Genomic DNA, 27,975 nt, shown 5'->3' on the forward strand with positions numbered 1-27,975 from the left:
TCCTACCGGGCCCACTCTAGTGCTTACCCCAGTACTTGCCCTGACCCCTCCGCTTACCCTTGACATCAGCCTGCTTAACAACAAAGACACCACGGTCAATAGTGTTGATAACAACGTAACCAGACTCAAAGGTGTAGGCAGACCAGGTACCAGCGTCCCAGAGAGCGTCACCGCCGCCGGGCTTGACATCATCCGGAGGGTAGACGTCAAAGTAAGCAATCTCCTTGACCTTGGAGCCATCGGGGAACTTGGGGATGCTGGAGACGTCGAGGATGCGGAGACCGGCTTGGTAGTTGGATTGGTAGTCAAGACCGTCGTAGACGTATTGGTTGTGGTCGACGGAGCGGGTCGTGGTCTTGTAGTAGCCGGTGACGACGGGCGCCTCGAGGTTCTGGATGTCCCAGATGTAGGTCACGGCGAAGCCGTCCTTGGCGGGCGAGTCAACGGCAGTGCGGTTGGGGTCGATTTGGCCCTCGTCGAGCTCATCGTCCATGACGATGTGGGTCTGCCACATGGCGTCGAGGACCCAACCCTGATGGGTGTACGAAGCACCGACGTAAGGAGTGCGAGAGATGATGGCACCAGCGTTACCGAAGCCAACCTTGTTGGTGACGTCGTAGATGGTCAGGGTGTCCTCGTTGTAGCCGTAGCAGATGTCACGGCCGTAGTACTTCTTGTGGGGTCCACGGTAGACAATGCACTGAGCGTCGTGAGTGTAGCCATCCTGACCGTTGCAACCGGAGACGTAGGGCTTGGTGGGGTCGTCCATGTTGATGAACATGGGTCCACCGGCACAGGTGTCGTTGCGACCGGGGCGACCGCCAGCACCGCAGGCGACGGCGTAGTTCTTCTCGTTGTTGGCGACGACGGTGTGGGTGCGGCCCTTGACACCCTGGTTGATGTCGACGAGAGCAGTGTCGGTCTTGATGTCGAAAGTGTAGGGCTTCTTGGGGGAAAGCTTGAGCAGCTTCTTCAGGTCGAAGACCTGGACATGGTGGCCGACACCTTCGGAGCCGACAATGAGGCTGTCACGAACAACCTTGATCTCACGCCAGATGACGGAGTCGTTGTTGGCGGGGAGGCGACCAAGGTACTCGAGCTGACCATCCTTGGTGACCTCGGAGAAGGAGGCACCGTAAGTCTGACCGATGGCAATGAAGTCTCGGCCCTTGTGCGACCAACCCCAGGAACCACTTCCCTCACCAATAGCATCACCGAGCTCCTCGTGCGTCTTGAAGTCGTACATGTCGATGTTCTTGCACTGCGATGTTGTTAGTTGAGCGTATCTCCGTTGATCTAAATCTTGCTTACCTTGTAGGTCTGGTCGGCGTCTCCCTTGACAGCCTCGACGCGGCCGTGCTTGCACTCAATCTTGTTCTTGTTAGTCCTCTTCTTAGAGAAACCGTTCCAGCGCTTGTTGTCGTAGGCGCCAGCAGCGCGCTGCTTAGCCCAAGCAGCCTCCTTTCCAGACATCATGAGGTCCATAACCTCTCCAGAGGCATATTGCTGGTGGGTAAAGCCATGAGCGGCGACCAAAGGCAACAAAGCCGTGGTGATAGTAGCCCACTTCATCGTATCGAACAAGACTGCGGATTGACAATTGGCAGTTGATGATGAACCGAGAACCTGGGAGCAGGAAGCAGCACTTTATACATGTTTGCCTCTCTGCACCACACTCGCGGAACCACCGAGTTCCCAGAATGCAGACTTGTGCAGGACGCCGCACATGACTATCATGAGTATACCTTCCTATCGTAGGTACTCCGAAAAGTTAGCAGCCGCAACCAAGACCGTATAGAAGCAACGACAGCGGCCGTTAGACGCAGTCAAGTGCTGGGCGCGCCTTGGTGAATCTTGGGGGTGCTTTTCGCAGGCGACCGTTCATGTACGCCGAGAGCCGTGTGATGCTTGGCAAGCATTCCGCCTTGGATTCGAGCATGGGAGCTGGAGCTACGGCTAGTGTACCCCAGTATTCTGCAGGGCTGGTGGCCGAGAACAAGGCAGGGCTACAGCAGATGCGGTGCAAACTAAAGTGGGATCTTCTCGCGCGGAGACGGAGATTGGTAGATAGCGTAGCCGGAAGAGGAAGCTGCTTTGGTTGCCAAGAGCTGCTGGACCACCACGACCAAATGACTGCAGAGAGCTTTGAATCCGACTATCGATTCTAGAGAAGGTGGTGAGCGTGTAAGCCGATGGTAGACTTTAACCGGAGCGATGCTGTACGTCGATGTACGAGGGTCTTTCAGGCTGACTTTCCGGAAGAGGGAAACGCATGTCAGATGTCGCCATTCTGGTCCTCAAAAATGTGCTTGAAGCTGAGAAGCACACCGTACTGTGCTCATCTCGGCCCAAAGCGCTGGATAATAGAAGCCGGGACAAGTGAAGTACCGACTGTGCGTATCGGTAGACATTCATGGCGGCACCGAGGCCCTTATCTCGAGGGTACGTAACTGGGAAAGCGGAAGGGCGATCTCCATGGTCGGCCTTGGCGTAGGAGTCGTTGAGTTGAACAGCATAGGTGGCGGAGATGAGGCAGAGGGTAAGGTGGCGACTGAGGGAAATGCGGAAGGGCCATGGCCGAGAGCGCGGGGGCGACAGTCTCTTGTAGTGTTGCCCATCAGCATTGCTTGAGCTCAATTGAGGCCTCTGCTGAGCACAATTGAGGGCATTATGGACAGCACCACAATGGGGCTCGCCTGGAAGCTGCATGCATCGCGTACTTCCAAGTCGCTAGTAAATTGACAGGACCACGGTCGTGGTACTGCCATGGCTTTCACCCTGGGTGATGGACAGGTACAGCCAAGGCCGTCAAGAACATCGTGTTCGATAGTGCTGGGGTGGTTGCAAGGTGCGACACGTGATGCAAGATATGATAGAGTCGGGCAAAGGTCCTTGGAGGTGAGAGTGCTGGCGGAACGGAAGCGCGCCTCGGCTGGACCTGCCATGGCGTCGCGACGTCCCTTCTCACCACCCAAGTGCGCGTCCGAGGCCAACTCTGCCCACCCCAGCGCCGGCCAATCACCCCGACGATGCAGCTCACCGAAGACGACCTCTATCGCAGCTCCACCCAGTTCCGCAATTGGTCCTTTACCGCCTCGCAACTCGCTGCACAGCGCCTGAAGATCAACGTGCAAGCCACCGAGCGCGTCAAAGCCAATGTCGCGCGTCTACGAGCTCAGCGCGGCAACGATGCCGTAGACAACATTGGTGCGGAAGCGGGTGTGGATAAAGAGAATGGGAGCGGGACCAGCGGCGCAAATACACCGGATGCGCGTATGCAGACAGTGACGGAGATCAATTGCCTCACCGCAGAGGAAGAGTTGAAGATAGTAAACGAATTCTGCGAGCGCGCAATCGCCCTGGGGAACCACTACAGTTTCCCATTAAATGTCGTCGTACGTCTATCGCCCTTCTCGAAACCTCATACTCCCCAAAAGAAGAGGCACACTTGCTGACAAGATCGAAGGCAACATGCATCCAATTCCTCCGCCGCTTCTACCTCTACAACTCGCCCATGACCTACCACGTCAACAACATCCTCCGCACAATAATGTTCCTCGCCACAAAAGTCGAGCTCTTCCCCATCCACGTCTCGTCCTACGCCGAAGGCGCCGGCCGCGCCGTAACCTCCGAAGACGTGCTCGCCCCGGAATACATCATCGTGCAGTCGCTGCGCTACAACCTCGACGTCCGCCACCCCTTCCGCGCCATCAAAGCCGGTCACATGGAGATGCTCGACATGGCGCGGGGGAAATACCAAGGGCCTGCGGGGGAGCTGGGGGGCGCGAAGGAGGTGCAGAGCAGGATTTGTGCGGTGCCGGTCAAGGTGGGGGCGCAGGCGATAAAGATGCCGGAGAAGAAGGTCGAGGAGAGGGTGAATGCCGCGTATGGTGCTGCGACGAATACGCTGCGTACGGTTGCTGTGCTTACGGACGCGTATTTCTTATACACGCCCTCGCAGATCTGGCTCGCGGCTCATCTCCTCGCCGACGAACCACTCACCCTATTCTACCTCTCCCTCAAAGTCCCCACGTCCAGTCCTATCCACGCGAAACTCCTTACTACGCTCCGCAACTGCGCGTCGCTCATCTCGAGCCACCGGCTTTATGTTAATGCGTCGTTGCCGGCGGCAGAGCGCGAGGCGAAGGAAGCGAAGCACAAAGCGGAGATTAAGGCGCTGGTGCAGAAATTGAAGAATTGTAGGGATCCGGATAAGGTTGATTTGGTCAAGCTCAATCAGGCGCAGAAGAGGGATGCGGTGCAGGGGGATGCGTTGGAGGAGAGTAAGGCGAAGAGGAGGAAGTTGGCGAGGGAGGGGTATGAGAAGGAGTCTGATGCTTTTTGGGGGCCGGAATTGGGGAAGAAGGCGGAGTAGATATGTATTAAGAGGATTGAGGGGTTTGCATACGGATATGGCGTTTATTCATATCAGACAGCATGGCACGGCGTTCTAGAGGTTTCAAAAAGATACCATGGAGCTTATAGGTTGAGCGGCACAAGGAGTTTTAAGTGGGTTTGTACAATCAGATTCTCATTCTCGCTGATCTTGCTGCACGCAGACTTGTCTTGAAGGTCTTCACACCACCACCCGTTACGTCGTGTACGAAATCCGACGCTTAACCAATCTCGCTTCTCATAGACCTCACCACACTCCCACCCATCCACCCGCCTCGTCCAAGAGCCGACGTATAACCAATGCTTTTGCAATTCCATCCATGTTCGACTGAGCCGACGCTGCCAAACATTTGCACTCGTATGCGAGAATTCAACCCCGCGTTGAGTCCCCCCCGGAGTCTCCACGTGTCAATTAGACATCCGGTTGACATACTTCTTCAGGTACTTAAACTGCACTCTCTCCTTGCGAGGTGCTACGCATGATTTAGTATTCATAGAAAGTTAACGGCCGCGGCCGTACGGGGGAGTAGTCCCCATCGTACCCTTGGAGACGCTATCTCTCGGGTCCTTTCTAGTGCCGTTGGGGAACATATTGGCCACTGGTGCGATGTTCGTCGGTTTCTTGGGGCCCAGCATAGACTTGCCGAGGGACTTTGTGTTGTAGTTGCCGAACATGCCACCGGCGGTGGTACCTGGGCGCACAGTCTGTCCTGATTTACTGTTGCTTTTGTCAACTTGCTCCTGCGCCTCATACTTCTTGCGCTGCTCGATCAGGGCCTCCATCTCTCGAAGGTTCTTGCGGGCCTTCTGTGGCACCTTGTTCATGTCGTTCTGGAAAGAGTGGAGGATGTGGGCCTTGCGCTCCTGGTACTTCTTTTCTAGCTGGGCGGCACTGTACTCGGCTTCGCGATCCTTCTTCCTCTTCTTTAGCGGAGGTGGCGAAGTTGGCGAACTGGAAGTCGGAATGGCAGGGGGACTATCGTCGAGCTGTGGTACAGGCTGATCATGCTCGGAATGGGAGTCGGCCTCGTCTACAAGCGGTTGCTCGGGAATCGCTGCATTCCGGGGGCTAGATACAGCCCTGGTTTTAGTAGTGAGGGCTTCGCTCTGAGACTTCTTCTGCACAGAGGACGCGTACTCCTCACGACGACGTGCCAATTCTGAACCTGCTGTCTGAGATATGACAAGAGCACTATCCTCAGCATCTGCTTCGTCGACGAACTGCTCTTGGGGCTCTCCGTTGACTTCGCGAGCTTGCTGAGTGTACTGTGGGCCCGGTGATGGCTTTGCCGACGTAGTAACGCTTCCTCTATCATGGATTTCTGGGGTACGCTCTGGGTGGGACTGGCGAGCCACGCTCTGGTTTGCAAGTCGCTGAGTGGAGCGGGGATCCACAGGAGGAATTTCATCATCATCGTCGTCTGAATCATCGTCTGAATCTCCATGGGCTTGAGACGACTGGAGCGCGCGTGGTGGTGACATCTCAGGTTCCGCCACGTCGTCAATGTTTTCGACGTCATCGACAGGAACTTCCATGTCATCTTCGAACTGGGCCGAATCATTGGCAGTGGCATTGCCGAGCTGTTCAGCGTTCCCTGCTCCGTTTCGTACAAAGGGGGGAACGGGAGTCCTGGAGTTGTTTCCATCGCGATGACTGTGTTTGTCTTGGTGATCGTGACGACGGCTTGGATCCTGGGTAGAACCTCGGTCTTGGTCACCGTTTCCATCTCTACGATCCCTCGAAGGCCCACCAAAGTCGTGCCTGTAACTAGGCGTGACGCGATCCACGCGTTGACCAAAAGTCTCGTCGAAATCTTGAAGGACACTCTTCAGATCGACAATGGCCGTATGTAATTCCGGGAAGTCGCTACCACAAGAAGAGTAGATCGTGACCACGTTCCAAGACGCAATCATGAGATTGTTGAAGTTGGGGAACGCAGTCTTGACGACTGAATTGAAGAGGTCGACCTTGATATTGCTCGGGATGGTGTTAAAGATGTTGCTCTTCACATCCTCCGGAATTATGTCGAGACCAGCGCGCTTGCGCTTGTTGGAGACATGGGGAATGACCTCGTCGTTCGGACGCCGCTTTCGTGACTTCCTCGCTATTCTATTGTCAGCGCTGGAGTTTCATTGTATCTTTTGCACTTACTGTGAGTAGGAGCGCGGTCGTTCTCAGCCTTCATCGGGTTGAGCCTAGTAAGGGTCTATTTGATGTCAGTCAACAGTACTCAAACGCTTCGATTCATCTGAAAGCAACGTCTTGCGATATCTTTCGTAAAGCCACCGATGAATGGGCAGACATACCTCTCCGTCATCGAACAGTAACGGTGCCTGGCTTGGCATGTTGTAAGCAGCCCGCCTCGCCTCATTGATCTTGTTCACCCTTATGTAGAGAATCTGATACTTCTCTTTGAACAAAGGTACCATACCGCGAGCAATGAAGCCATGAATGGGATGAGAATCGAGTTCATCCTCCTCCAGAGGCAATGGATCTTCAACGTGCATCTGGACTTGGTTATCCTCCACCATTAGGTAGATACGGTGTATGGCGTTCTTTTCTTCCGGTAGTATGACATTTCCGAGATCGAAACGAGTGGCCTCTTCTTTGAGGGTAACAAAGACCAGATCAGGCTTGACCACCCCATTCACACTAGTGTATGTGGGTGGCTCGTCGTTGCTTAGGCCCTCGATGAATGTGTTCAGATGTGTCGGGTCAACATAGCGAAGTTGGTCGCGGAGAATGAGCGCGCGTTTCTGGGGCTTATTGAGCGCGCTGAAGGTGGGCGCCGCCGTTGCAACAGCAAGTGACATTTCGAGTTGGTGTCTGAGTCGGAAGCAGTGGTAGTCTTCTGTGGTTACTGCGCGGACTTGCCCCAAAGGCGCAATTGATATGAGATGGCTATACTGCAGTGCAACTCAAGCTGGATAAAGTGTAGTGGGGGAGATGAGATAGCAGATCCGGGTCGTGAATTGCTGTATATATACCCCAAGGGGGGCGAGCTAGTGCACGTCTCTTACCCTCGTGGACCACATTGCGGAGTCTTCTACCTGGGTAAAGGCGGGGTCCCTACGAAGAGTTGAGGCAATAAGGCATTGTTTCCCCGCTATATTCCGCCCATGCGGTGTGTCCTTGCTGTTGTGGTGCTCTTGCTCGACCTCGCAAACCCCGAGCTCGACTGGAAATGTGTAACGAGGGATGAAGACAGACTGGCAGGGTCAATTGGCATTTCTTGCGGTTTCGCGTCTACAAAGCCATTCGTAGGGGCCAGAGGAGAAGAAGGCGACCTTATAGGAGAAAATAGGAGGGGAGGTGGTTTCCTCTTGACTTTGATCGGATGACGCGAGATGTGCACGGTCTCTAACACACTCCGAAGGCAGCCGCGACTTGGACAGGACATCTAGCAGGAAGCCACCACCCACCGAGTAGTCCCAAGAGTTTCGATCATGAACGAGATGGTTATTTCCTCTTGCGTGTTGGAAGCAGCCCTCTTTCATGCATCGCTGCTATTGTCAGCCCGTGACATTTCGACCAAAAGAACTCACTATGGCTACGCGCCCAAATACATCACGAAAATTAGAAGGGTCTATATGTTGGTCGAGTATTAAGCCTGTAGTGACGAGATGCTTCCTATGTGCAACTTGTACTAATACACTTGCACATTGCTCTTGGGTGTTGAAGATGATGTCCCTCCCCTATGATCCTTACGCCTACAAGTACAGGCCCTCTGGCTCACCCTCTGTCTTCGTCTTAAGGACACGTTCTCTCGCGGTGCGGAAGTCTTCCATGTTGACGCGCATACGGCGCTCACGGAGCGCCATGAGACCAGCTTCGGAGCAGATGGCCTTGATGTCGGCACCGGAGAGGTCGTCCTTCTGGTTGATGAACTCGTCGAGATCGACATCCTCGTTGAGCGACATCTTGGAGGTGTGGAGGGTGAAGATCTTCTTCTTGGTAGTTTCTGAAATGGGTCAGCAAGTGTATTGTGAGCAGTGTGGACTAAACTCACGATCGGGATTCTCGAAGAGAATCTTTCGGTCAATACGACCAGGACGGATAAGGGCAGGGTCGAGTGTCTCGATCTTGTTGGTGGCCATGATGACCTTGACATCTCCACGGTCGTCAAATCCGTCCAGCTGGTTGAGCAACTCCAACATGGTTCGTTGAATCTCACGCTCACCACCGGATGTGGACTCGTAACGCTTGGTACCGATAGCGTCGATTTCGTCAATGAAGACGATGGAAGGCGCGTTTTCAGCAGCGGTCTGGAAGAGCTGTCGCACGAGCCTGGGTCCGTCTCCGAGGTACTTCTGAATCAGCTCACTACCCACGATGCGCAGGAAAGTCGCGCTGGTCTGGTTGGCCACAGCCTTGGCCAGAAGTGTCTTTCCGGTACCTGGTGCACCATAGAGAATGACACCTTTCGGGGGCTTAATACCCATCTCCTCGTACAGTTCAGGATGTAACAGGGGCAGCTCGACCGCCTCCCGCACTTCCTGGATCTGTTGCTCTAGACCACCAATATCCGCATACGACTCAGTGGGCGCCTTGTCCAGCTTCATGACCGATACTAACGGATCGGCATCGTCTGTGAGCACACCGACGACTGAAACCGACTTGTGATGCAGCAGGATGCTCGCTCCGGGCTCTAGCAGATCCTTGTCGACGAAAGACATGATGGAGACGTAGTACTCTGGCCCGGTGGCGCTGGAAACAATGGCGTGGTCGTCGTCGATGAGCTCCTCGAGGTTGCCGACGCCCATGGGGCTACCGCGCATGTCGTCGACGCGTGAGCGCTCATCGGCGTTCCGGTCTTCGGCATCCCCTGCGTTTGCTGCGGGCGCGTTTCCTTCCTTCACCGCCTTGGCCTTGCGCAGACGCTCCTGGTTCTCGACGTACTCCTCCTCGAGCAGGAGATGGTCGTGGATGCGCTGCATTCGGAGGTAGCGTAGCTTGCATCGTGCGGTCGGGTAGACGGTCGGGAGCTTGGCGGCGGCGCTGGGCCCGGCGGCCTTCTTCTTCTTCCTGCCGATGCGGGTTGTGGGTTGTGGCGGCGGCTCGTACTTTGGCTTCTCCTTCTGCAGAGGGCGTGTTAGTGCGGTGAGGCAACAGATAGCGGACTCCCGAGAGCCATCACCACGTGTCGTGGGGCAGCACATACCTTGTCCTTCTTGTTCTTGTCATCTCCTGGAGGCCCGCCGCCTCCAGCACTCGATTGCTGGTTACCCTGCACGTCGTTAGCATGTGGCCATGGTGGTTTCCGAGGGAGGCGATCGTACCATGACACGCGATCACACGATGAAAGGCGAATCAGGCACTTGGTAGTATGCAGCGACTAGGAGAGAAAGAACCACAGCGAGGGTGGTGGTAACGGGCGATGGCGGTGGTGAGGCGGTGGTTGTTTGCAAGAGGTGTTGATGCGCTGATTCCGAAGCTCGTGGATGTCGGAGGATCGGGGTTAGCGCCTCGTGGCGTCACTGCCTCGAGCCGCTGGAAGCCTCACCATTCCACCTCCATAGAGCAACAGACACGTCAGGCCCCGTCCGATAGCTGCACATTTCTCGCTGTGCGCTCCATTTCACTAACTCTTCTTCTTCACCCACCAGATTCCCGAAACCCCCGTTGTAGTATTCCCTCTGAGCTTCGACCCCGCCGGCGAGCCAGCTCAAAGCTCCCCACGCGGGTCAAGAGGTACTCTCTATTGCTACTAGACAAGGTCTCAGAGTAGGTCCAGTACGTCCGAATCGCTTTTTAGGTGAATCACCACGCCACAGCCCCCTCTCAGACACCCCAAGACCTGTATGACACAGTCCCCGCACTGCAACTTGGTGGAGCCGGGACCACTGCGCGGAGCCTGAGGCTGACTTCTCTACCTAGAAATACCTTGGTCGCGCCTACCTGCTGCCTACTCGTCACACTTCCTCTTCATCGCCCTTTTCACCCCGAATTTTCCACCATATCCCACCACCATGACTTCCAACCGCAACAGGCGCATTGCCAAGGAGATTGCCGACATCCACAACGATCAGCACTCCAAGATCGTCGTCGAACCGGCAGGCAATGGCGAGGACCTGACACATCTACGGGGGCAGTTCTTCGGTCCTCCTGACACACCATATGAGGGAGCTACCTACAAGGTCGACATCCGGATCCCGAGCGAATACCCCTTCCGCCCACCGCTCATGAAGTTCGAGACTAAGATCTGGCACCCCAATGTCAGCTCACAAACGGTAAGTGACAGATACCGTCTTGGAAAGTGCTTCAGAAAGCTAACAGTAGTAGGGCGCTATCTGCCTCGACACCCTCTCCTCGCAATGGTCGCCAGTTCTGACCATTAAGTCCGCTCTGATCTCGCTACAATCGCTGCTCAGCACACCCGAGCCAAAGGATCCACAAGACGCAGAAGTCGCCGGCATGCTGCTACGGAACCCCGCCGAATTCGAACACAAGGCCCGTGAGTGGGCAGTCACATTCGCTGGTGCGCCGCGGAAGGAGATTGCTGAAGGAAGCGGGGGAGCCACAGCGGCGTCGATCAAGAAGAAGGCCCAGCAGGCGAAGCAAAACGAAGAGCAGTCCAAGCTGGCTGCGTACAAGGGCTACAACAAGGACTTGGTAGACCGCTTTGTCGCTATGGGCTTCGATGTCGACGCTGTGGTCGCCTCGTTCGAGTATGTGGGTATCGATCGCATGGGCGGCGAAGACTACGAGCTAGAAGAAGCCTACATGGGGGACATTACAGCTCGGCTCTTCGGCGAAGCATAGTAGCCTCCCCATATCTTGTTCCGATTCAGCATCTCTTGTTCGACTTCCAGGGCGCAAAGGCGTTGTCATTCCTCAGACCATCACATCCATTACATTCTTCATGGGAGGCGGCGTAAGTTGATGGGTTATTAGGAGTATTGGGTGTACATGATCACGGGAATAGCGTAGGCGCGCTCTTAGTGAGTAGCAATGTAGTGTCAATCAAAGTTTGTTACATTATCCTTGTTGTTTCGTTATGTCGTATGTACAGGCGATTCCTCCTCTTCTAGTCTAAGATATATAGTGTGTCGATCAAGGTGTTTACGCGGTGGCACGGTCAGCGTCGATGAAGACACCATTCGAGTAGACACCATCAACGCTTTCATCCTTCTTAAGCGTAAGAGGAGCATCACCAAAGACAGTCATCTTATTCGGCTTCTCAATATTCTGCTGGACCTTGACAGCTATTCCACATATTAGCATCTCGCCCCGCATATCACATCATAACCGGAATGATAAACTTACTCTCACCATCATACTCATAGTCAAAAGTAGGAGGATCGCAGCTCTTGCTCTCCGTGGTGTTCTTGCTAGGATCATACTCGTAGTTGCAAACGGTGTGAATAACGTCCTTGCCAGAGTACTCGTCAGACACAAAGTCCGCGAGCAGCCTCTGCGACTTGAAGCCCGAGTCGAGCGCGTATTGCGAGATTGTGACATTCCATTTGCCGTAGACTTTGGCGTTTGCGGCGGTGGCGGCGGTGGCCAGGGCGAAGAGGGCGGTGCGGAAGTGCATTTTGGGGGGTGGTTGGGTGGTTGGTTGGGTATGAGATCGGTGGGTTGGGAGCGATGGTGATGGGAATGGGTAAGTCTAGAAAGCGATGGCAAGACCATCTTATATATCCATCTCCCTTCGTAAGACAACGTCAAGAGCGGTCTGTCAGTCGGCGCATTTACCCACCGCCTCGTTTTCGTGCGCCTAGCATGGTCCTAGCATCGCCATACTCCACGGCTGCACTCACACAAATACCGCTACTGCTGACGCTGGGTAAGCACTTTAAACTTCCTCTCTAGTCTGTGCTCAGACGCAACGGTCGTAATTCTTCGGTAACGGCGATAAACACCGAGACATCGGCGCGCATCTAGGTGGCGACGTGGAGAAGGGGAGACGGTGTGGGATTCCAGGGCTAGGACTTGTAGTTGTGAACTTTGTGTAAGCGGTCAGATTTGTAGAGTTGGGCTACTGTGCTTCTGGCTTGCGTATCTTTTTGTCCTCCTTCTCTTGAGTTTCAGATATTGGGCTTCCATCTTCGCCATCTGCGAATGCGACGATCGGTTGAAGGCTTTCATTGACACTGCCTGCCTCGGTGAGGTAAAGTGGAGCTGTAAATCTCCGAGCTAGCCTACGCGGAAGTGGCGCCGTGCTAAATGGGGAGATGCCCGGATCCTGGACATGGGGCTTTTACGGATGCAGGAACACCAGCATCGGCTTAAGTACATGCGCGAAACTCTGGTATGACCCCACAAGTCCTTGTGTGCACAAGGTTAGTCGCAAATGCTCACACGGTTGGAATGCGGTGTAACGGTGTCTCAATGCTGATTGATCTATGTCTATTTCCTGGTATTCCACTACCTTCCTACAAGTACTCGCTCACTCTTGCGCGTCTCAGTCGCGTAGTTTCGCTTCTCTCCTGTGACGTGTAGCTGGATATGGCCCTTTGCTGTTGGCGCATACTTCACGCTCGCGCCTTGTTCTACACTAAAAGCTTCGCATGCGGGCTTGCTGTTCAAGATCCACTGCGCGGTGAGCTTGACACCCGGGTCCCAACGACCGACACTCGCAGTAACCTCCTGGCCCACCTTGGCCTTCTTGTCTTCGATCTCGGGGTCGGCTTGACGCTTGATGGCTGCTTTGCGACCACCGTATTTGATGACATCTTCCCATACATTTCCACGGGTAGAGGGAGCGGTGGCCGAAGGGGAGAGTGGAGTAGGGCCATCGGGGGCGTGATCTTGAACCCAGCGCTCGACCAACTCAAGGTAGTCCCAGATCTCGCGTGCTTGGTAGTTGCCACCATGGGGCTTCTCGGGTAGGATTGTGACATTGGCCCATCCGGCACCACCAACGGCATCGGTGCGCTTCTGGAACTCCATGACACCTTCGTTGAGGAAGTAGTTGTCCCAAGTGCCTACGTAGACGAAGATACGTCCAGCGAGGGCAGCACCGAGGTTGCGGGACGAGTTGAAGTTGGTGACGACGTAGTCGCTGAGGTCGAACGGCTTCCAGTATTCGACTGCCTCGGGGTAGATCTCACCAGTGACTTTGTCCCAGGGCTCAAGAGGGTAGTTGTTGTAACCCTGGACACCGAAGACGGCGTTCCAGACATCCCACTGGTTGAATGAGCGCGATGATGTGCCGAAGGTCAGTTCCCAGTGGTTTTCTTGCGCGGCGGTAGCTAGGATGACCTCCGTGCCGTTAGTGTGGGTGCGAATACTGGGAACAGAGCTACCATCTGCACGTTGGTACGCATTAGCAGCGCTGTACAGTTCGATGTCTTGGTGGCGGTGGAAGTCCAGAGAGTCGGGGTAGGAAGAGAAGCACACGCCGAAGAGGTCTGGGCGGTAGATGAGGTTGGCGATCGACTCCCAACCACCAGTAGAGCCTCCATCCTGGACACGAGCATACGGTGCGCGGATAGTGTTGAAAGTGTCTTCGATATGAGGGATCAGCTCTTCGTTGATGGCATCACCGTAAGGGCCAAGGTTGGCAGTGTTGACGGCATACGAGTCATCGTAGTATGGAGCTTCATGGCGGAAAGTCACCATGATGAACTTGGGTGCCGGTCGCGCTGCGGTTGTGTTGGTTCCGGGTATGACACCCGCGTCCCAAGCTGCTGTGAACTTCTCGTCGGTGCCATAGTTGTAAGCGCCTTCGCCAGCCGGCCAGTGACCTTGGTTGTAGATGACAGGGTATTGTGTTTTCTTGTCGGCTGCATCGTAGCCAGAAGGCAGTACAACATTGGCACCAACATACATGTCGCGGCCCCAGAACTTGCTCAACTTCTTACTGCGAATCTTGACGTGTTTGAGCGTGTCTGTGTCTTCGTAGTTGCCCTGGTTGCATCCGCCGATTTCCTTGCCGGCGAAGTCTTCGGCAGCTGTAACGTTGTTGAAAGTCAATTCGATAGTCTGGCCGCCTTCGGAGATCTCAACGTCTTGAGCCGATGTAACCAAGCTTCCATAGCCGTTGGCATTTGGCGCGCCGTCGCCGCATGGGAATCTGACGCTGATCTTCGAGCCATCGCTTCTCGTGACGGTCTCGTAGCGGGTGAGGAAGGCTTGCACACTGTAGGTGCCCGGGTCAATGTCGCTCAGGCTGACGTTCGGCCAGCCATACACACCGGTAGCGGTACTGTCGTTGTTTCCGCCAGAGAAGAAGACCGCTTGCTTTGGACCGAAGTTGTATACATTCTTTCCAAAGATCTTGTTGGGGGAAGAAGTGACATCCGTATCGTCGAGGGGATCTTCGCCTTCGGGAGCAAACATCAACACAATGCGGCCATCGGTGGGAGTATCCAGGAGACCATTCTCGATAGAGAGCTTGACGTTGAGATTGGTATTGTAGTCGCGTTCGACATACTGCCGGAATGTGGGAACGGCCGACACGCTCAACGCGAGTGAAGCGAGAAAGATATTCTTCAGCATCTTGCTTCTGTAGACCATTATCCGGTCCGGTCAAATGCAGAGCACACGTCGATTGTGCTTGACCAAGCTGTCGGTGGGACGACAAGCTTTTTGATATGCGCTCAAGCTTTGACTTGGTGAGAGCAGAAGCGAGCGGCACCACTAACCGGAAGAAGAAGGCGCGAAAGATAGTACAGCCTTATACGACATGAAAGATAAGAACCTCCAGTTAAGGCCGTTTGCAAGTCATGAAAAGAGGGTCGTGATTAATAAATCTTCATGTTCGCGGACCGGTCAGTCGAAGAGGAGGAACCATGGGTGCGGTAGCGTGGTCCCGCCATACTGGTTTCTGGTATCGCTTGCGCAGGAACAACTATCTGCTACATGCTCAAGCTATTCGCTTCGACTCCATGGAAGGTTCCGCAGAATTCGTGGATCGTCCATTTCCGGATGATGTCGTGTGGGTATAGGATGGCTGCCGTGCACGCATCTTCGAACTCCGGCATCGAGGCCAAGTCGCTAACCGCTTTGAGGGAGGAGCGACCAGGTTACGTGAAATGTCTATCTCCGCATCAAGCCACTTTCACGTTGAGCATGACATGCGACCGTCTTGAGATGCTGATATGTCTCGCACAAGAAGGGCTCACTACGTCGTACTTGCGTGGTAGGCCTAGTGAAACCATTTCCTGACGTCACCACTCTTGCATGCCATGTACGTATCGTACTCTGGACGCATCTCCTCCACGGCATACTCACAACAGCCCAAACAAAATGACCAACGTCGTCCTCAACCATGCGAAGCTCGGTGCGATAAGATGTCTCCGGGAACCAAGCGGCTCGATCGTGAAGATATTAGGTCTGCCGTACGGGAAAGTTGCCCAAAGATTTGCGCGCGCAGAACTCTCGAACAAGCTTTCTGGTGGAGAGAGCAAAAGGTTCCACGATGGAGTTTTCGATGCGACAAAGCCAGGAGCATCCAGTATCCAGCCGTGGGGAAGCGTCAAGTCTGATGCAGCCAACATCCCACTGCCAACCGATAATCTGCCGGATGACGAAGAACAGTCGGAAGATTGCTTGAACCTTTCCATACTTCTGCCGGAGTCATGCGTCGATGAAGGCGGAAAGATACGTTCTGCTAAGAAGTTGCCGGTTCTTGTCTTCATCCATGGTGGTGCGTACTTCCTTGGTTCTGCGAACCGACCATACTACAACCCCGAAAATCTTGTGCGCCATGCTGTTCAGCGTGAATCGCCCATCATCTTCGTAGGGATCAACTACCGGCTCGGTGCGCTAGGCTTCTGGCATTCGGATCATGCTGGAGGTATGGTACCGGAGAACAATGGTCTCTACGACCAAAACACGGCGTTCGAATGGCTGCGCGAGAATATTGAAGATTTTGGCGGCGACGTGGATAATGTTACCGTCATCGGACAAAGCGCAGGTAGCGAGAGTATCTCGGTGCAAACAATGCGCAAACCGTTGTTCAAGCGCGCGATCATGTTCTCGGGAACGCCCGTTACGATGCCTGCAATGACCCACGACGAGCATCACGATAACTTTCTCAAGCATGCTGAGAAGTTGGGGATCCGTATAAGAGAAAGTGATGGCAGTGAGAGGGACACAAAAGCAATAGCCAGAGACGTGATTGGCGTTGACGCGTCGAAGATTCGAGACCTGGCATGGGTTGGTTTGCCATGCACGAACAGCGAGTTCTTTCCCTTTGAGCGGCCGACCATGGATCTGGCTAGAAAGGGCAAAGTCGCTCCTCCTGATTGGAAAGACTGGGCGAGGCCTGTCGAAGCTCAAATCGTTGGCTCCGCCACCTATGACGGCGGCATCTCCTACAATATGATGAGGAACGATGATAGTCGCAAGAACCACGCTCAAGCCTTCGAGCAGATTGCCAAAGATGTTCTGTCTCCTGAACAAGGTGCCGAATTGCTGAAGATATACGGTATCGAGGGAGGTCTTGATGATGCGGACGCACTCCAACGTATCTGCCTTTTTGAAAGCGACATAGGGTTCTTTGCGGCCGCGTTGAGCATTGCGGAAGGTGATCTGGTCAAAGAAACCTATTTCCAAGTCTTTGATCTTCCGAACCCTTTCCCAGGACCAATCCAGGAGCAAGGTGCTTTCGCTACGCATACTTTCGACATTGCTACGCTGCTTGGTGGCGTGCACGAAGACCGTTTGCCCTCGCATTATGGACCTGTGGTTTCCAGGTGGCGCGATACCATTCTCGATTTCGTGACCAGGGGGACGCCCCCTTGTGCAGAGTTTGTTGGTGTTGATGGAGGGAGGAGAGGATTGATGGTGGATGAGGGAGGCGTTCGCGAGGTCGGCAGTGAGGCGTGGTTGGAGAATGACGAGGGGAGAAGGCGGAGATTGTTCGATCTGGCTCGGCAGATTGATGCTGATACCGGACTGGACGTTCTTTGGGTCGACGTTTGTAGGCGCTTCTTGATGCGCGGGAAGTAAACGGACGGGACTATGACGCTGCATCTGTGGCAGCTTCACTTCATCCCGGATTTTCGAACGTGTGTCTTGTCGCCTGTCAAGACGAATTAGCATAATGGAGAAAATGGGTTTGGTTGCAAGAACATACCGGAAGACCTTCCCACCTATCCCAGACGCGGGGTGCTAGCACCCTTTGTCCTGCACTTCGACAGTGGTATGATTGGCCTTCGTCCAGCCAAAGACTCACTGCCAGCGCTCGGGATAGGCGGTGCTGATGCCTCGTACTCATCGTCTGTCTCGCCTTCAGCGTCCTGGTCAGTGATGTTACCACCACTGACGTCCTCGGATGCCTCTATGTCCAGACCCCAACCACCCAACTCAGCGAGTTCATCTTCCAGCGCCGGATCAAGCTGAGGGCTGGATACCTCAGGCGCCTGATCTGGTGATGATGAGACTCGCGGCGAGGACTTGTAGTCTTCTGCGCCGTAGATGCTGTCGTCATCTGAGTTTTCTTGGTGGTCGCTGGGGGCCCTTGAGCTATGCTCGGACGGCGGAGACGGGGTCCACTGTGTGGCCGGGAAGGTGTCGGAAGTGGTGGGGGAGGGAGGGACCGAGAGGAAGAAGGAGAGAGAGGGGGAGGGAGATGAGGAGGGGGAGGAGGATTTGGGTGATTTGGGACTGTTTAGTGAGGCACGAAGGGCGTCCATCTCCCTCGCACCTCTGTCGACCTTGTCTTCCAGCGCCGCAATGCGGGCTTCGTGCTGGTGGGCCATGTCGAGGGCCTCTTCCAGCTGGCTCTCACGCACCGCCATGCGCCTCTCGAGCATCTTGACTTCGTCGCGTACAGCCTTGCTCACGAGATCCCGGATCTCGGTCTTGCTCATGCCGATCTCTGGTGCTATGTCATGTCAGATCATTCACTCAAAGACCAATGAGTGATGAGACTTACCTGGGCTTGACTTGGAGGTCATGCCGTATTTTGCCGCTATGAAGCCAGCAATCAAAACGAGCATGACTGAGCCCATGTCGAGGGCGAAGTTGAGGAAGCCGTTCGGCTCGTAGTGTGTTTGAGGGAGATATCCTTCCATCTTGGTAGTGGTTGGAGCGGGTTTGTTTGTAGGTGTTGGTGTGATGGGTTTCTGGGTATGTAGCTGTTTTGGATAGTGACGAAGCTGTTGGAGAAGAGGAAAAGGATTTGTGCGAAGAGATTTTGAGTTGTTGACGTTGCCTAGGTGAAGGGCAAACGGTCGAGTCTTGGCAGTAGAAACCGTCTTCACCTCGACAACAATACCTACTCACCCTGCCTATACCCAGCTTAAATAGCTTCTAGTACTACTCATTGCTACTTTCGCCCCAAAGACTGTCGCTATTGTCTTCAATTGTCTCACTGTCGAACATGAACAAAATAAGACACTCGAAGAGCCGCCTCGAGGTGACCACCGCGCATTTTGGCGATACGATACGTCTCACTATAGAACAAAGAACGAATTGTTTGAGAGCTGATCCGGAGAAAGAGAAAGCCATTCTTCTGATACGGCGTGCTTGAAAGCAGAATAGGTGATGACGTGAGACGAAACCTTGGAAAGCATTTTGGAGTGTGACATCACACTGAACGTTCGCATAACGCAATTGAATCGAAATGATGCGCTAGATTTTGGGGTCACTTGGCCTGGTGTACGGATGCAACTTGATGTGCGTAGACCTTGAAAGGTTGATGTTAGAAACTGAGGTTGTTCGGCTGACGCCGGGGATATCGTACGCGTCACGCTAGCATGACTCGTATTCCCGAGACGCGTCGCGATGACGTGAACGTCCGCCAGAAGTTCCTCAGAGCTCCTTCCCTTCTAGTGTACGACAGATACACCTTCCCATCCTATGCCGCGTAAACATATCGAGAACGCATTCGAAGTTGCAACCGCTACAGATTCGGACGGAATGCAGCTATCAACTCCTTGAGGGAGCAGGTGCGCAGCACAACAGCGACTGCTGGCCTTGAGGTGCTTAGTATAAGCACACGGATGCGCGGGCTTGTGGTCACTTTGGTGTGAGATGACTCGGAAATGATGCACTTTTTTTGGCGATGCAGCAGCTCGAGCATGTTTCAGAAGGAGGAACAGCACGTAATCTACGGGCGACACTTGACAGCGACGAAGAGTAGATCTTTCTGTGTGTCACAAGCGACCCTACTTATGGAGATTTCGATGCATCGCACTCTTTTGGCGTTTTGACCTGCAGGTTTATCGACCCGCAAACGTTCGGTACACTATCTGAGTACCAGGGAAGTTACGACCCTTGATCTACAATGACATCCTTCTGGATGTTCGAAACGCAGACGAACAAGCTAAAGCAGACGATTAGAACACCCACACGTATGGAAATATCTGCAAGAGGCTATCTCGATCACATCGCGCGACAGGCGCTTCTCTCAATACCTGTTCTGGAGAGATCTTAGTTAAAGTCCGGGCTGAAAGGTTGTTTGCTCGGCACAGTTGATCAACGCTAAACTGAACAGTGACCGCCGAAATACGCAACCGAGACATGAACTTACAAGCTGCCTCTCGCCATACGATGTCTGATTACATCTCCGCTTTCGTTACCCCGCACTCTACGAGCATGCGGTATCCATGGATCAGTTCCTCGACGCGTCCGGACTAGCGTGGTCGACTTCACCGTGAAACATTATCACCGTATCCTCTCGCCCTCGTCACCTTCACTACTCTTTGACTCTGACCATCATCAACTCTCCAAGATCTACACCAATCGGCGTGGGCTTCTTCGACATGCCTGATCCTCTGAAGATGCTGGAGAAGGAGGTCGAACGCCCTGATCGCATCGAAGGATGGCTTGACAAATTGAATATCAAGGGCACCGAGATCGATGAAAGCGAGTGCGCCACTGATACCGATGAAGAGGCAGAGTATGGACCAGCCACACCACCTAGGCGACCGGACCACCGCTCTGTACTGCAAGATGAGATATCGCCAACCGACACGTCCTTCTCCAGGCAGAGCATCTTCGACAAACCACTCCGCAAGAATCTGTTCGGCAGCCCGACCCCGAAGTTCGAGATACGAGACGATGATTCCGACACGACCAGTATCGATAGCAGTGACTGGGCACCAGCACATGGCAAAGAACGCACACTTGAGCGGCTTGTACCACCTGCCTTTGCTCTTCGACCTAGCAAGCCATCAGCCAGGCTAGACCCCCATGAAGCAGCCTCACAAACGGATACAGACGACCTCACAGCTGTACCTCATCTTGACCCTCAACGTGCTCTTCCGACGCCCGACCCGAACGAGCCGCGACCAGTCTGGATAACCTCCTGTCTCCAATGCACCCTCGCCGGCCTCCCCTGCTCGCGAACCTACCCCTCATGCTCACGTTGTAAGCGACACAACCGTGCTGACGAATGCCTCCTCCAGCGCCGACGCTTCGCATCCGAAGTCATGGATTCCTCGCTCATGGACAAGAGCACAGCGCCTGCTTTGCTCAAAGTAAAAGGCGAAGATGAAGGCATCTGGAAGCGCAAGGTCGAGCTGGCGGAGACGTTATGCGAGAAGTGGGTTGCGGAGCAGGACAAGAGGAATTGGGTGTTGCCGGATGTTGGTAGTGCGAGAGGGGGTTGGGGTAAACGCAGGGGGAGGGGTGGGAAAGAGAAGGTGGGACATCCGGGAGAGGGGATTGGACGGTTGGCTTTTCGGGAGCTGTTTGTTGATGTGGATACCTGAGGAGGCTTTGGAGTATCTGGCATGGTCGCTGCGGCGTTCTTTTCAGCGATGTCTATCCGGATTGTATGACAAACCGGGTCGTTGATGCCAGGGCATCGACCGATTTGGTTGCAAGTATTTGGGCGCTACACTGAGTACGGCACGAGCTCCACGTTAAGCAAGCAACCTAAGTAAAATACACGATGAGCTTGTACGAGCTTCGAGAAGCTGTATAGCGGTACGACCTTGTGCAGAGTTTAGCAGTCGCAAGATCAGATAGTATCGACACAAACCAGAATTCGTGTTCTGACTCTAGCCTCACATCTGAGTGAGTCTGCTACAGATAGGTTTGCTCGCGCAACGCCATCAAGTCCATTCTAAAGCTTCGCTTCACCTTTACCCTGCCCCATCAACTCCTCCACCGCAATCTCACTCGTCATAAGAATACACGTATCCCTCAAACTCGGCACACGATGCCTGTGATTAACCTCCTGGTAATCCTCACTCGCCAACATGTCCCTAAAATGCAATATACTGGGATAATGCGCCAGCGCGATCTCGTCCCAATCGTCGTTCCCGCCGCCCACCTCGCCATTCGCACCAACACTACTGTCTGATGCCTTGGCGATCGCCGAGCCGTTGACATGTGTTGCATTCCCCACGATCTTTGCGTTACCACCGTGCTTGGAGCCGATTGATTTGGCGAACGCGGCACCGTATTTCAGGTATTCTTCCTTCATCCCTGGGTTGAAGGCGAGGAGGTTGAACATGGATACCGCGCCTTTGCCCTCTTTAGCACCGCTATTGACGAAAGTCTTGATCCAATTATTCAGCTCATCGCTCAGCTCCAGACTTTGGCTCGATTCAGTGGTCTTGTTGCTCTTCTGCTCTTGAACTTTCGGAACCGAGGTTGGGTCTGGGTGGAGTAGCTTCTGGTTCTTCGATGCAAAGTCTTGGATCAGGCGGGAGGGGACTCCGGCTGTTACGCTCCAGTGGTGTTGGACTAGCTTTGAGAGCGAGGATGGGAGCGCGTCGGTGCTGGGCAGGATGAGGAGAAGATCCCAGTGGATGTTTCGGGCGAGGAGGTGTTCGGTTGAGAGCTTTGAGGGGAGGATTATCCAGCGGATTACGCGTGAGATGACTAGTGGTGAGATGTTGGCGGACTTTAAGGTGGACAGGAAGGTTAAGATGGGGTTGGGTGTGGTGGTGTGGAGGGCGACGAGATGGAGTGTGCAGAGCGGCATTTTGGAGAGGAATTGACAAGATCAGATGTTTACCTGTTTCGCGAATACAATGCTCAGACGATGGACAAGGAGTAGTATAGATGTTGGTAGTGTTAGGTGGATGACGTAAGTTGACTCTGCTTTACCGAGGCTCAATTGTGAGGAGCTTTGGTGTAAGCTCCTCGGAGCTGCATCCATTAATCAAGCTCACGCCCTGTCGTGCACTTCTGGTATGTCCAGTCTGTCTGCACCATCTCATCGAACATAAAGCTCCGAGTGCTTGTAGCGGATAAGCTCTACTCCGGAGTAGGGGAAGGTGCACCCCACTGCGGGGCGTCTCACCAGACATGTGGATCAAGACGGGACCACAGGACTGTCCATGTCCACCGTCGCAATCAATATGATTAGGAAGCATGAAAGAGGGTGTGTAATTTTGTAAATGCAGTGAGATGCGCAGGCTCATAGAAATTACCTAGGTAGGTAAGCGATGCAGCCTGCCTTGTGGTCACCGATTGGACGTTCGCGCTACCGGTACATATCTGTGACGTACGTTCCTGCTAGTTGTGCCCAGGTGGAGCTGTAGGCAAACACGATTTCAAAGCGACAGCAGCCTGGCAACTTTTGCATATATCTGCATCGGCACCGACTGTGTTCTTGCCTTCTACAAATCTCCTCTCAACACAATCTCATCGAAACTCCAATCATGCCGAAGCTCTTCATGTAGGTTCAGATGCGTGCTCCTACCGATCGATGAAACATGGACGACATGCAATTGCATTCTTTTCTAGGCACTTGAATACTGACTAGATGCAGCACCGGCGCTACTGGCTACATCGGGGGCGATGCCCTCTACGCAGTTGCAAACACCTATCCAGATCTAGAGATCACCGCACTTGTTCGTAACAGCGACAAAGGAGCCAAGGTTGCAGCACAGTACCCAAAGACCCGTCTTGTGTACGGCACCCTTGATGACACCGAGTTACTCACTACGGAGGCGTCCAATGCAGACATCGTTCTCCACTGCGCCGACTGCGACCACGTGGCTTCTGCCAATGCGTTGGTTGCTGGTCTCACAAGCAGCGGAAAGAAGACCTATCTCATTCACACCTCTGGTACTGGTGTCTTGTCTTTCGAGGACTTTGAGACCAACACTTATGGTATGAGGCGAGAGAAGGTCTATGACGACTGGGACAACATTGGTGAGGTCACTTCGCTGCCTGATTCAGCGCTCCATCGAAATGTCGACAAGATCATCCTTGGATCGAACGATGTTTCAGCAGGTAACATCCAGTCTGCCATCGTCTGTCCACCATGTATCTACGGCCCTGGACGTGGCCCCGACAACCAGAAGAGTGTGCAGGTGTATGACATGAGCAAGGCCGCACTGAAGCGCATGAAGGGTTTCGTCGTTGGTGACGGCAAGAACATGTGGACTCAAGTTCATGTTCAAGATCTCAGCGAGGTGTTCCTAGCCCTTGTGACAGCCGCTCTGTCGCCTGATGGTGGCAAAGCGACCTGGAACAAGGAAGGATACTATTTCGCAGAGAGCGGAGAGTTCTGCTGGGGTGACATCGGCACCAAGATCGGGGAGATCGCCTTCAAGAACAAGCTCATCAACCATGAGGGGATTGACAACGTAAGCAAAGAGGAGGCAGACGAGATGAGGCCAATGGGCAGCTACCTTTGGGGTGAGTCATACTGTGTTCTCGGATATGACATTTTCTGACATGTTAGGCACCAACTCTCGCTGCAAAGCTATTCGAGCCAACAAGCTGTTCGGCTGGACTCCCAAGCAGAAGAGCGTGTTCGATCTGCTACCAGAGATCATCGATGGTGAGGCGAAGGCGATGGGTCGCATTAGGCAGCACGCTGAAGAAGCTGCTGAGGGACGTATCATGAAGTAGTCGTAGCCAGACCGCCCTACAACGTAAGGGAGAGGCGTGTCGGACCTCAGTCACTATCGTGGCGAGAGCGCTGTAGCGATGAAGCAACAAATATATGGTAGCATAGCTTCTCCTTGAGGTCGCATTGTGCGCCTGTCCTGGTATTGTGAATACATGCGCGTGCTACCTAGGTAGTCATCGATGAAATGGGAGTGAACGATGCCCAGGTACTGCCCGCATCTGCCCCGCGGCGGAACTCCACATGCCTGCCCACTATGGATGATCACACGATCAACAACATTGGGGAAAAGTAAAACGCAGTGGCAGATCATGAAAGGGTACTTGATCCAATGTAATTGAAAAGTCGATGTGTAAGCTCCTAAGGCGGCCTTAAGCCCTAGTTTGTGTCACACTTTGTAGAGATAAAATTTTATTCTGTCTAATTACTAATAATACTACTAAACCTAATAATCTTAATAAGTTAGCTAGCTTAATAACACTAAATCTATAATATATAGCTTATTTATTTATAATAGTAAAGCTATAATTACTATTTTTAATAGCTATTTATAATACTATACTAAACTTATATAACTATTTTTTTAATCTTTATAGTAGTATTAAACTATATAATAACTACTACTAGTATTTTTATTTATATATTAGATACTATATATAAAATATAAGATCTTCTTTATTTATAAAATACTTTTCTTACTTTAGATATAAGCTTAGTAGTTATTATATATAAAATTTACTTTTATATTTCTTTTTTACTATATATTCTATAAAGTAGTAATTTAGTTTTTTACTATTTTAGTATTTTTACTACTTAGTATAGCTACTTTTAAGTATTTTTTTAAAGTAGTAGTATTAATAGTAATAGTATTAAGATACTTAGCGTATACTTATATTTTACTTTTTTTAAGTTTTAAATATATTTTTTTAAAGTTAATAAAAGTCTTCTTATTATAGAATTACTAAACTTAAGTAAAGCTTAAGTTTATATAGAAGTTAAAAACTTAATTTAAAAAAGTAAGTAAGTTATTAAAAATAAAGTTAATAATACTATAAAATGTTATAGACTAGCCTTAAAGTGTAGCTGTAATAAGCGTTAGTAAAGATATTATATTTCTTAGAAAAAGAGCTTATAGTAAGCCTTACTTTATATACTAAGCTAAGACTTAGGCAAAGCCTAAGCCTATTATATACTCTCTACAGTACCTATAAAATTCTATATAATTTTCTATTATAAGCTAAAAAATACCTTATATAAGACTAATACTTAAGAACAAAGCTAAGTATTCTTAACTATAACAGCAAAGGTAAAGTACTACGCAACTCTTATAGCTTAAAAGTAGTAATAATAGAATATAAAAAATAGCCTCTATAATAGATTCTCTGCGTAAATACTCTAAGAGTAGAATAAGTGCGTAATAACGCTGCTGTAGCTAGTGCTAGAAAACTCTGCAACCTATAGCGCGCGCGCTATAGTAGTTATACGTATAGGTTGTAGTAGTAGAGTATATAGCTAGCGCGTCTATATTACTAAGACACTATTAGCTAAGTAGGCTTATGCAGAAATCTTTTTAGGCTATATATAATAACACGCTGCTATATATATATTACTGCAACGCACCTACGCAACCTCTACTACGCTACTCTATCTATATTTTTACTACTCTAATTATACTCTATATTAGCGCTGCACTATTACTATAGTACACCTAATAGTACTTAATAGTAGCTATAGCTTAGCCTTAGATAAGCAGCCTTCTAGGCGCTTTTTAGGTAATTCTCTTAGTAACTCTATACTAGGCTATAAAGCTAATAGCAGAATTATGCGTAAGAGATAGGCTATTAATAGGTTTAAAGTAGATAGTAATAGTAATAAGAAGAATCTTGTTCTAGTAAAGATAAACCTTAATATACTATGTCTCTCTTATATTAAGTTTACTAAGAATTATAGAACTATTTAGCGCTACTTATATAGTAGAGGTAAGTTTTAGGTCTAGAAGTTTACTATTATAGTACTGCTAATACACTATTTAGAGATTACTTATTAAACTTACTTACGTAAGAAGCTATACTATAAGCGTATTAATAACTTTCTTACTACTAATAAAGAGCTTTAAGTTCTTTTCTATTACTAGTTTAAACTAGTATATTATAGTGTTAATAATAATAACTCTTACATTATTATAGCTAGCATAATTAGCGCTAGCGTAGAGCTAAGAAAAGGCTAAAAAGCTATCTTTACGTCTGCCTTTAACTACTTAGCTAGAGCATTCTTTAAGCTTCTTAAGATAGTTTAGGTCTAGAGCCTTATTACAACTCTAGCACCTCTTTACGCTACTAAGCGTTGTAATAACTAGAGTAGTAGTAGTATAGAAGTCTAGCTAGCTCTATTAATACCTTCTTATAGTTATAGTAGTAACGCTATAGCCTTAGTTAATACTATTACGCGTAATATAAGTAAGATAATAGCGCAAATATTAGTAGTTTAGCAGGCCTAAAGCAATGCTATTACTAACCTTTCTAATATTATAGTAAGTGCTATTATAGTAAACTTCTAGCTTTACTTACTAACTTAAACTTTACTAGACTACTAGCACTACTAGCTAGCAGTGCCTTCTAGAAGCTATCTCTCTATTCTTGTCTAGGTTTTATAGCTATTGCTATTTGCGCTCTCTACGTTACTACTCTTACTTACGCACTTTACTACGCTGTAACTATTTCTAAGACTACTATAGTAGTAGTAGTTCTAGTAGACACTATAGCTTACGCTAAAGTTACTATAAATGTTACTGTAGCTATTCTAGTTCTTTTATACGCTACTCTTATAACAGCGCGCGTAGTAGCTATTATAGTTACTTTAAGTCTAAGTCTTATTTACTATCTTCTTTAGAGAGGCGCTGCTAACGTAACTAGCTAGGCTTATTATAGTAGCATTAGAAGACTTAGTTAAAGCTAGATTCTTAGTAAGTAAGGCTGTAAGGTTCTTGCTTATAAGATATAGCGCAATCTTAGATTATAACTCTAAAATTTAGTCTAGTACTATTTTGTTCTTATGCTAGTTTCTAGTATAAACCTTAGTTTACTCTCTTATTCTCTATTATAAGCAAAGTCTAGCGCTCTTATAGTGCTAGTAATAAAGAAAGCTTTTCTCTTTAAACTTGCGTTACGCTATTATAATATTATATATTTCTATACTTTACTTTAAACTATGCTAGCGCTGCTATATCTAGAAAATTCTTTAGAGAGTGCTATAATAGGTTAGCGTAGCTAACCTATTTTACTAGTACTTAACGTTTACTATAACTTTACGCGCTCTTAGCTTATAGAATTTTCTCTACTCTAAATTTCTATAGCGCTAAGTTAGTCTCTTCTAATTCTAAGGTAGGCTCTAGCTAAGTATTAGCCTATACTTAGCTAAAGAGCAGGTCTTTAGTAGCCTTTTCTACTAAATCTATATAGATAGTTTTATAAAGGTTACTAAAGAGGTCTAATATAACTATAAGTAGTGTAGGCATAGCAACTACTATATACTTAACCTACAGCTAGTTAAGTTTGCTGCTTAGCCTATTTGTCTTAATATTACGTATTAAGAACTAAACCTTATTACTAGGTTAGAAACGTTCTACAGAATATTAGCTATAATTAGTTACTTTCTACTAGCGCTACTACTAAAACGTAATAGCTATCTACGCTAACTTAGCTCTACTACGCAAGTGTTCTAGAAACTTTACAGCTAAGCTACTTAGAGAAGTATCTACCTTACTAGAAATTAGTATCTTCTATAATAGGTCTACTATATAGCTGTTTAGAAGCAGGTTTAGGCTTATATTTATAACTAAGAAGTCTCTATTATTTAGCGCTAA

General features: G+C 50.8%; 12 protein-coding genes across 12 annotated transcripts; 5 read left to right on the plus strand and 7 right to left on the minus strand.

Moving 5' to 3' along the window:
* Window positions 1-16: 16 nt before the first annotated feature.
* J4E85_005626 (uncharacterized protein) lies at window positions 17-1,572 on the minus strand (the record flags this gene model as incomplete). Its single annotated transcript, XM_051469870.1, has 2 exons — window positions 17-1,261; window positions 1,312-1,572. The coding sequence occupies 2 exons, from the start codon at window positions 1,570-1,572 to the stop codon at window positions 17-19; spliced, it is 1,506 nt and encodes a 501-aa protein (XP_051326701.1).
* Window positions 1,573-3,029: 1,457 nt separating this feature from the next.
* J4E85_005627 (uncharacterized protein) lies at window positions 3,030-4,375 on the plus strand (the record flags this gene model as incomplete). Its single annotated transcript, XM_051469871.1, has 2 exons — window positions 3,030-3,395; window positions 3,467-4,375. 2 exons carry the CDS (start codon window positions 3,030-3,032, stop codon window positions 4,373-4,375), a joined length of 1,275 nt encoding a protein of 424 aa, XP_051326702.1.
* A 521-nt stretch (window positions 4,376-4,896) lies between these two features.
* Window positions 4,897-7,209, minus strand: J4E85_005628 (uncharacterized protein; the record flags this gene model as incomplete). The annotated part of the gene is made up of 3 exons (XM_051469872.1): window positions 4,897-6,500; window positions 6,548-6,602; window positions 6,703-7,209. The coding sequence occupies 3 exons, from the start codon at window positions 7,207-7,209 to the stop codon at window positions 4,897-4,899; spliced, it is 2,166 nt and encodes a 721-aa protein (XP_051326703.1).
* Window positions 7,210-8,106: 897 nt separating this feature from the next.
* On the minus strand, window positions 8,107-9,678 carry MTS2 (26S protease regulatory subunit; the record flags this gene model as incomplete). Its single annotated transcript, XM_051469873.1, has 4 exons — window positions 8,107-8,357; window positions 8,406-9,474; window positions 9,558-9,623; window positions 9,676-9,678. The coding sequence occupies 4 exons, from the start codon at window positions 9,676-9,678 to the stop codon at window positions 8,107-8,109; spliced, it is 1,389 nt and encodes a 462-aa protein (XP_051326704.1).
* A 687-nt stretch (window positions 9,679-10,365) lies between these two features.
* On the plus strand, window positions 10,366-11,158 carry UBC1_2 (Ubiquitin-conjugating enzyme E2 1; the record flags this gene model as incomplete). Its single annotated transcript, XM_051469874.1, has 2 exons — window positions 10,366-10,626; window positions 10,679-11,158. 2 exons carry the CDS (start codon window positions 10,366-10,368, stop codon window positions 11,156-11,158), a joined length of 741 nt encoding a protein of 246 aa, XP_051326705.1.
* Window positions 11,159-11,458: 300 nt separating this feature from the next.
* J4E85_005631 (uncharacterized protein) lies at window positions 11,459-11,933 on the minus strand (the record flags this gene model as incomplete). The annotated part of the gene is made up of 2 exons (XM_051469875.1): window positions 11,459-11,601; window positions 11,663-11,933. 2 exons carry the CDS (start codon window positions 11,931-11,933, stop codon window positions 11,459-11,461), a joined length of 414 nt encoding a protein of 137 aa, XP_051326706.1.
* An 833-nt stretch (window positions 11,934-12,766) lies between these two features.
* J4E85_005632 (uncharacterized protein) lies at window positions 12,767-14,860 on the minus strand (the record flags this gene model as incomplete). Its single annotated transcript, XM_051469876.1, has 1 exon — window positions 12,767-14,860. One exon carries the CDS (start codon window positions 14,858-14,860, stop codon window positions 12,767-12,769), a length of 2,094 nt encoding a protein of 697 aa, XP_051326707.1.
* A 666-nt stretch (window positions 14,861-15,526) lies between these two features.
* On the plus strand, window positions 15,527-17,299 carry J4E85_005633 (uncharacterized protein; the record flags this gene model as incomplete). Its single annotated transcript, XM_051469877.1, has 1 exon — window positions 15,527-17,299. One exon carries the CDS (start codon window positions 15,527-15,529, stop codon window positions 17,297-17,299), a length of 1,773 nt encoding a protein of 590 aa, XP_051326708.1.
* A 143-nt stretch (window positions 17,300-17,442) lies between these two features.
* Window positions 17,443-18,366, minus strand: J4E85_005634 (uncharacterized protein; the record flags this gene model as incomplete). The annotated part of the gene is made up of 2 exons (XM_051469878.1): window positions 17,443-18,176; window positions 18,228-18,366. 2 exons carry the CDS (start codon window positions 18,364-18,366, stop codon window positions 17,443-17,445), a joined length of 873 nt encoding a protein of 290 aa, XP_051326709.1.
* A 1,692-nt stretch (window positions 18,367-20,058) lies between these two features.
* Window positions 20,059-21,009, plus strand: J4E85_005635 (uncharacterized protein; the record flags this gene model as incomplete). The annotated part of the gene is made up of 1 exon (XM_051469879.1): window positions 20,059-21,009. One exon carries the CDS (start codon window positions 20,059-20,061, stop codon window positions 21,007-21,009), a length of 951 nt encoding a protein of 316 aa, XP_051326710.1.
* Window positions 21,010-21,365: 356 nt separating this feature from the next.
* J4E85_005636 (uncharacterized protein) lies at window positions 21,366-22,232 on the minus strand (the record flags this gene model as incomplete). Its single annotated transcript, XM_051469880.1, has 1 exon — window positions 21,366-22,232. The coding sequence occupies one exon, from the start codon at window positions 22,230-22,232 to the stop codon at window positions 21,366-21,368; it is 867 nt and encodes a 288-aa protein (XP_051326711.1).
* A 682-nt stretch (window positions 22,233-22,914) lies between these two features.
* On the plus strand, window positions 22,915-24,115 carry J4E85_005637 (uncharacterized protein; the record flags this gene model as incomplete). The annotated part of the gene is made up of 3 exons (XM_051469881.1): window positions 22,915-22,931; window positions 23,025-23,899; window positions 23,946-24,115. 3 exons carry the CDS (start codon window positions 22,915-22,917, stop codon window positions 24,113-24,115), a joined length of 1,062 nt encoding a protein of 353 aa, XP_051326712.1.
* Window positions 24,116-27,975: the final 3,860 nt, after the last annotated feature.

Source organism: Alternaria conjuncta (assembly GCF_024043145.1).
Source record: "Alternaria conjuncta strain BMP 0040 chromosome Unknown scaffold_7, whole genome shotgun sequence".
NCBI lineage: Eukaryota > Fungi > Ascomycota > Dothideomycetes > Pleosporales > Pleosporaceae > Alternaria > Alternaria conjuncta.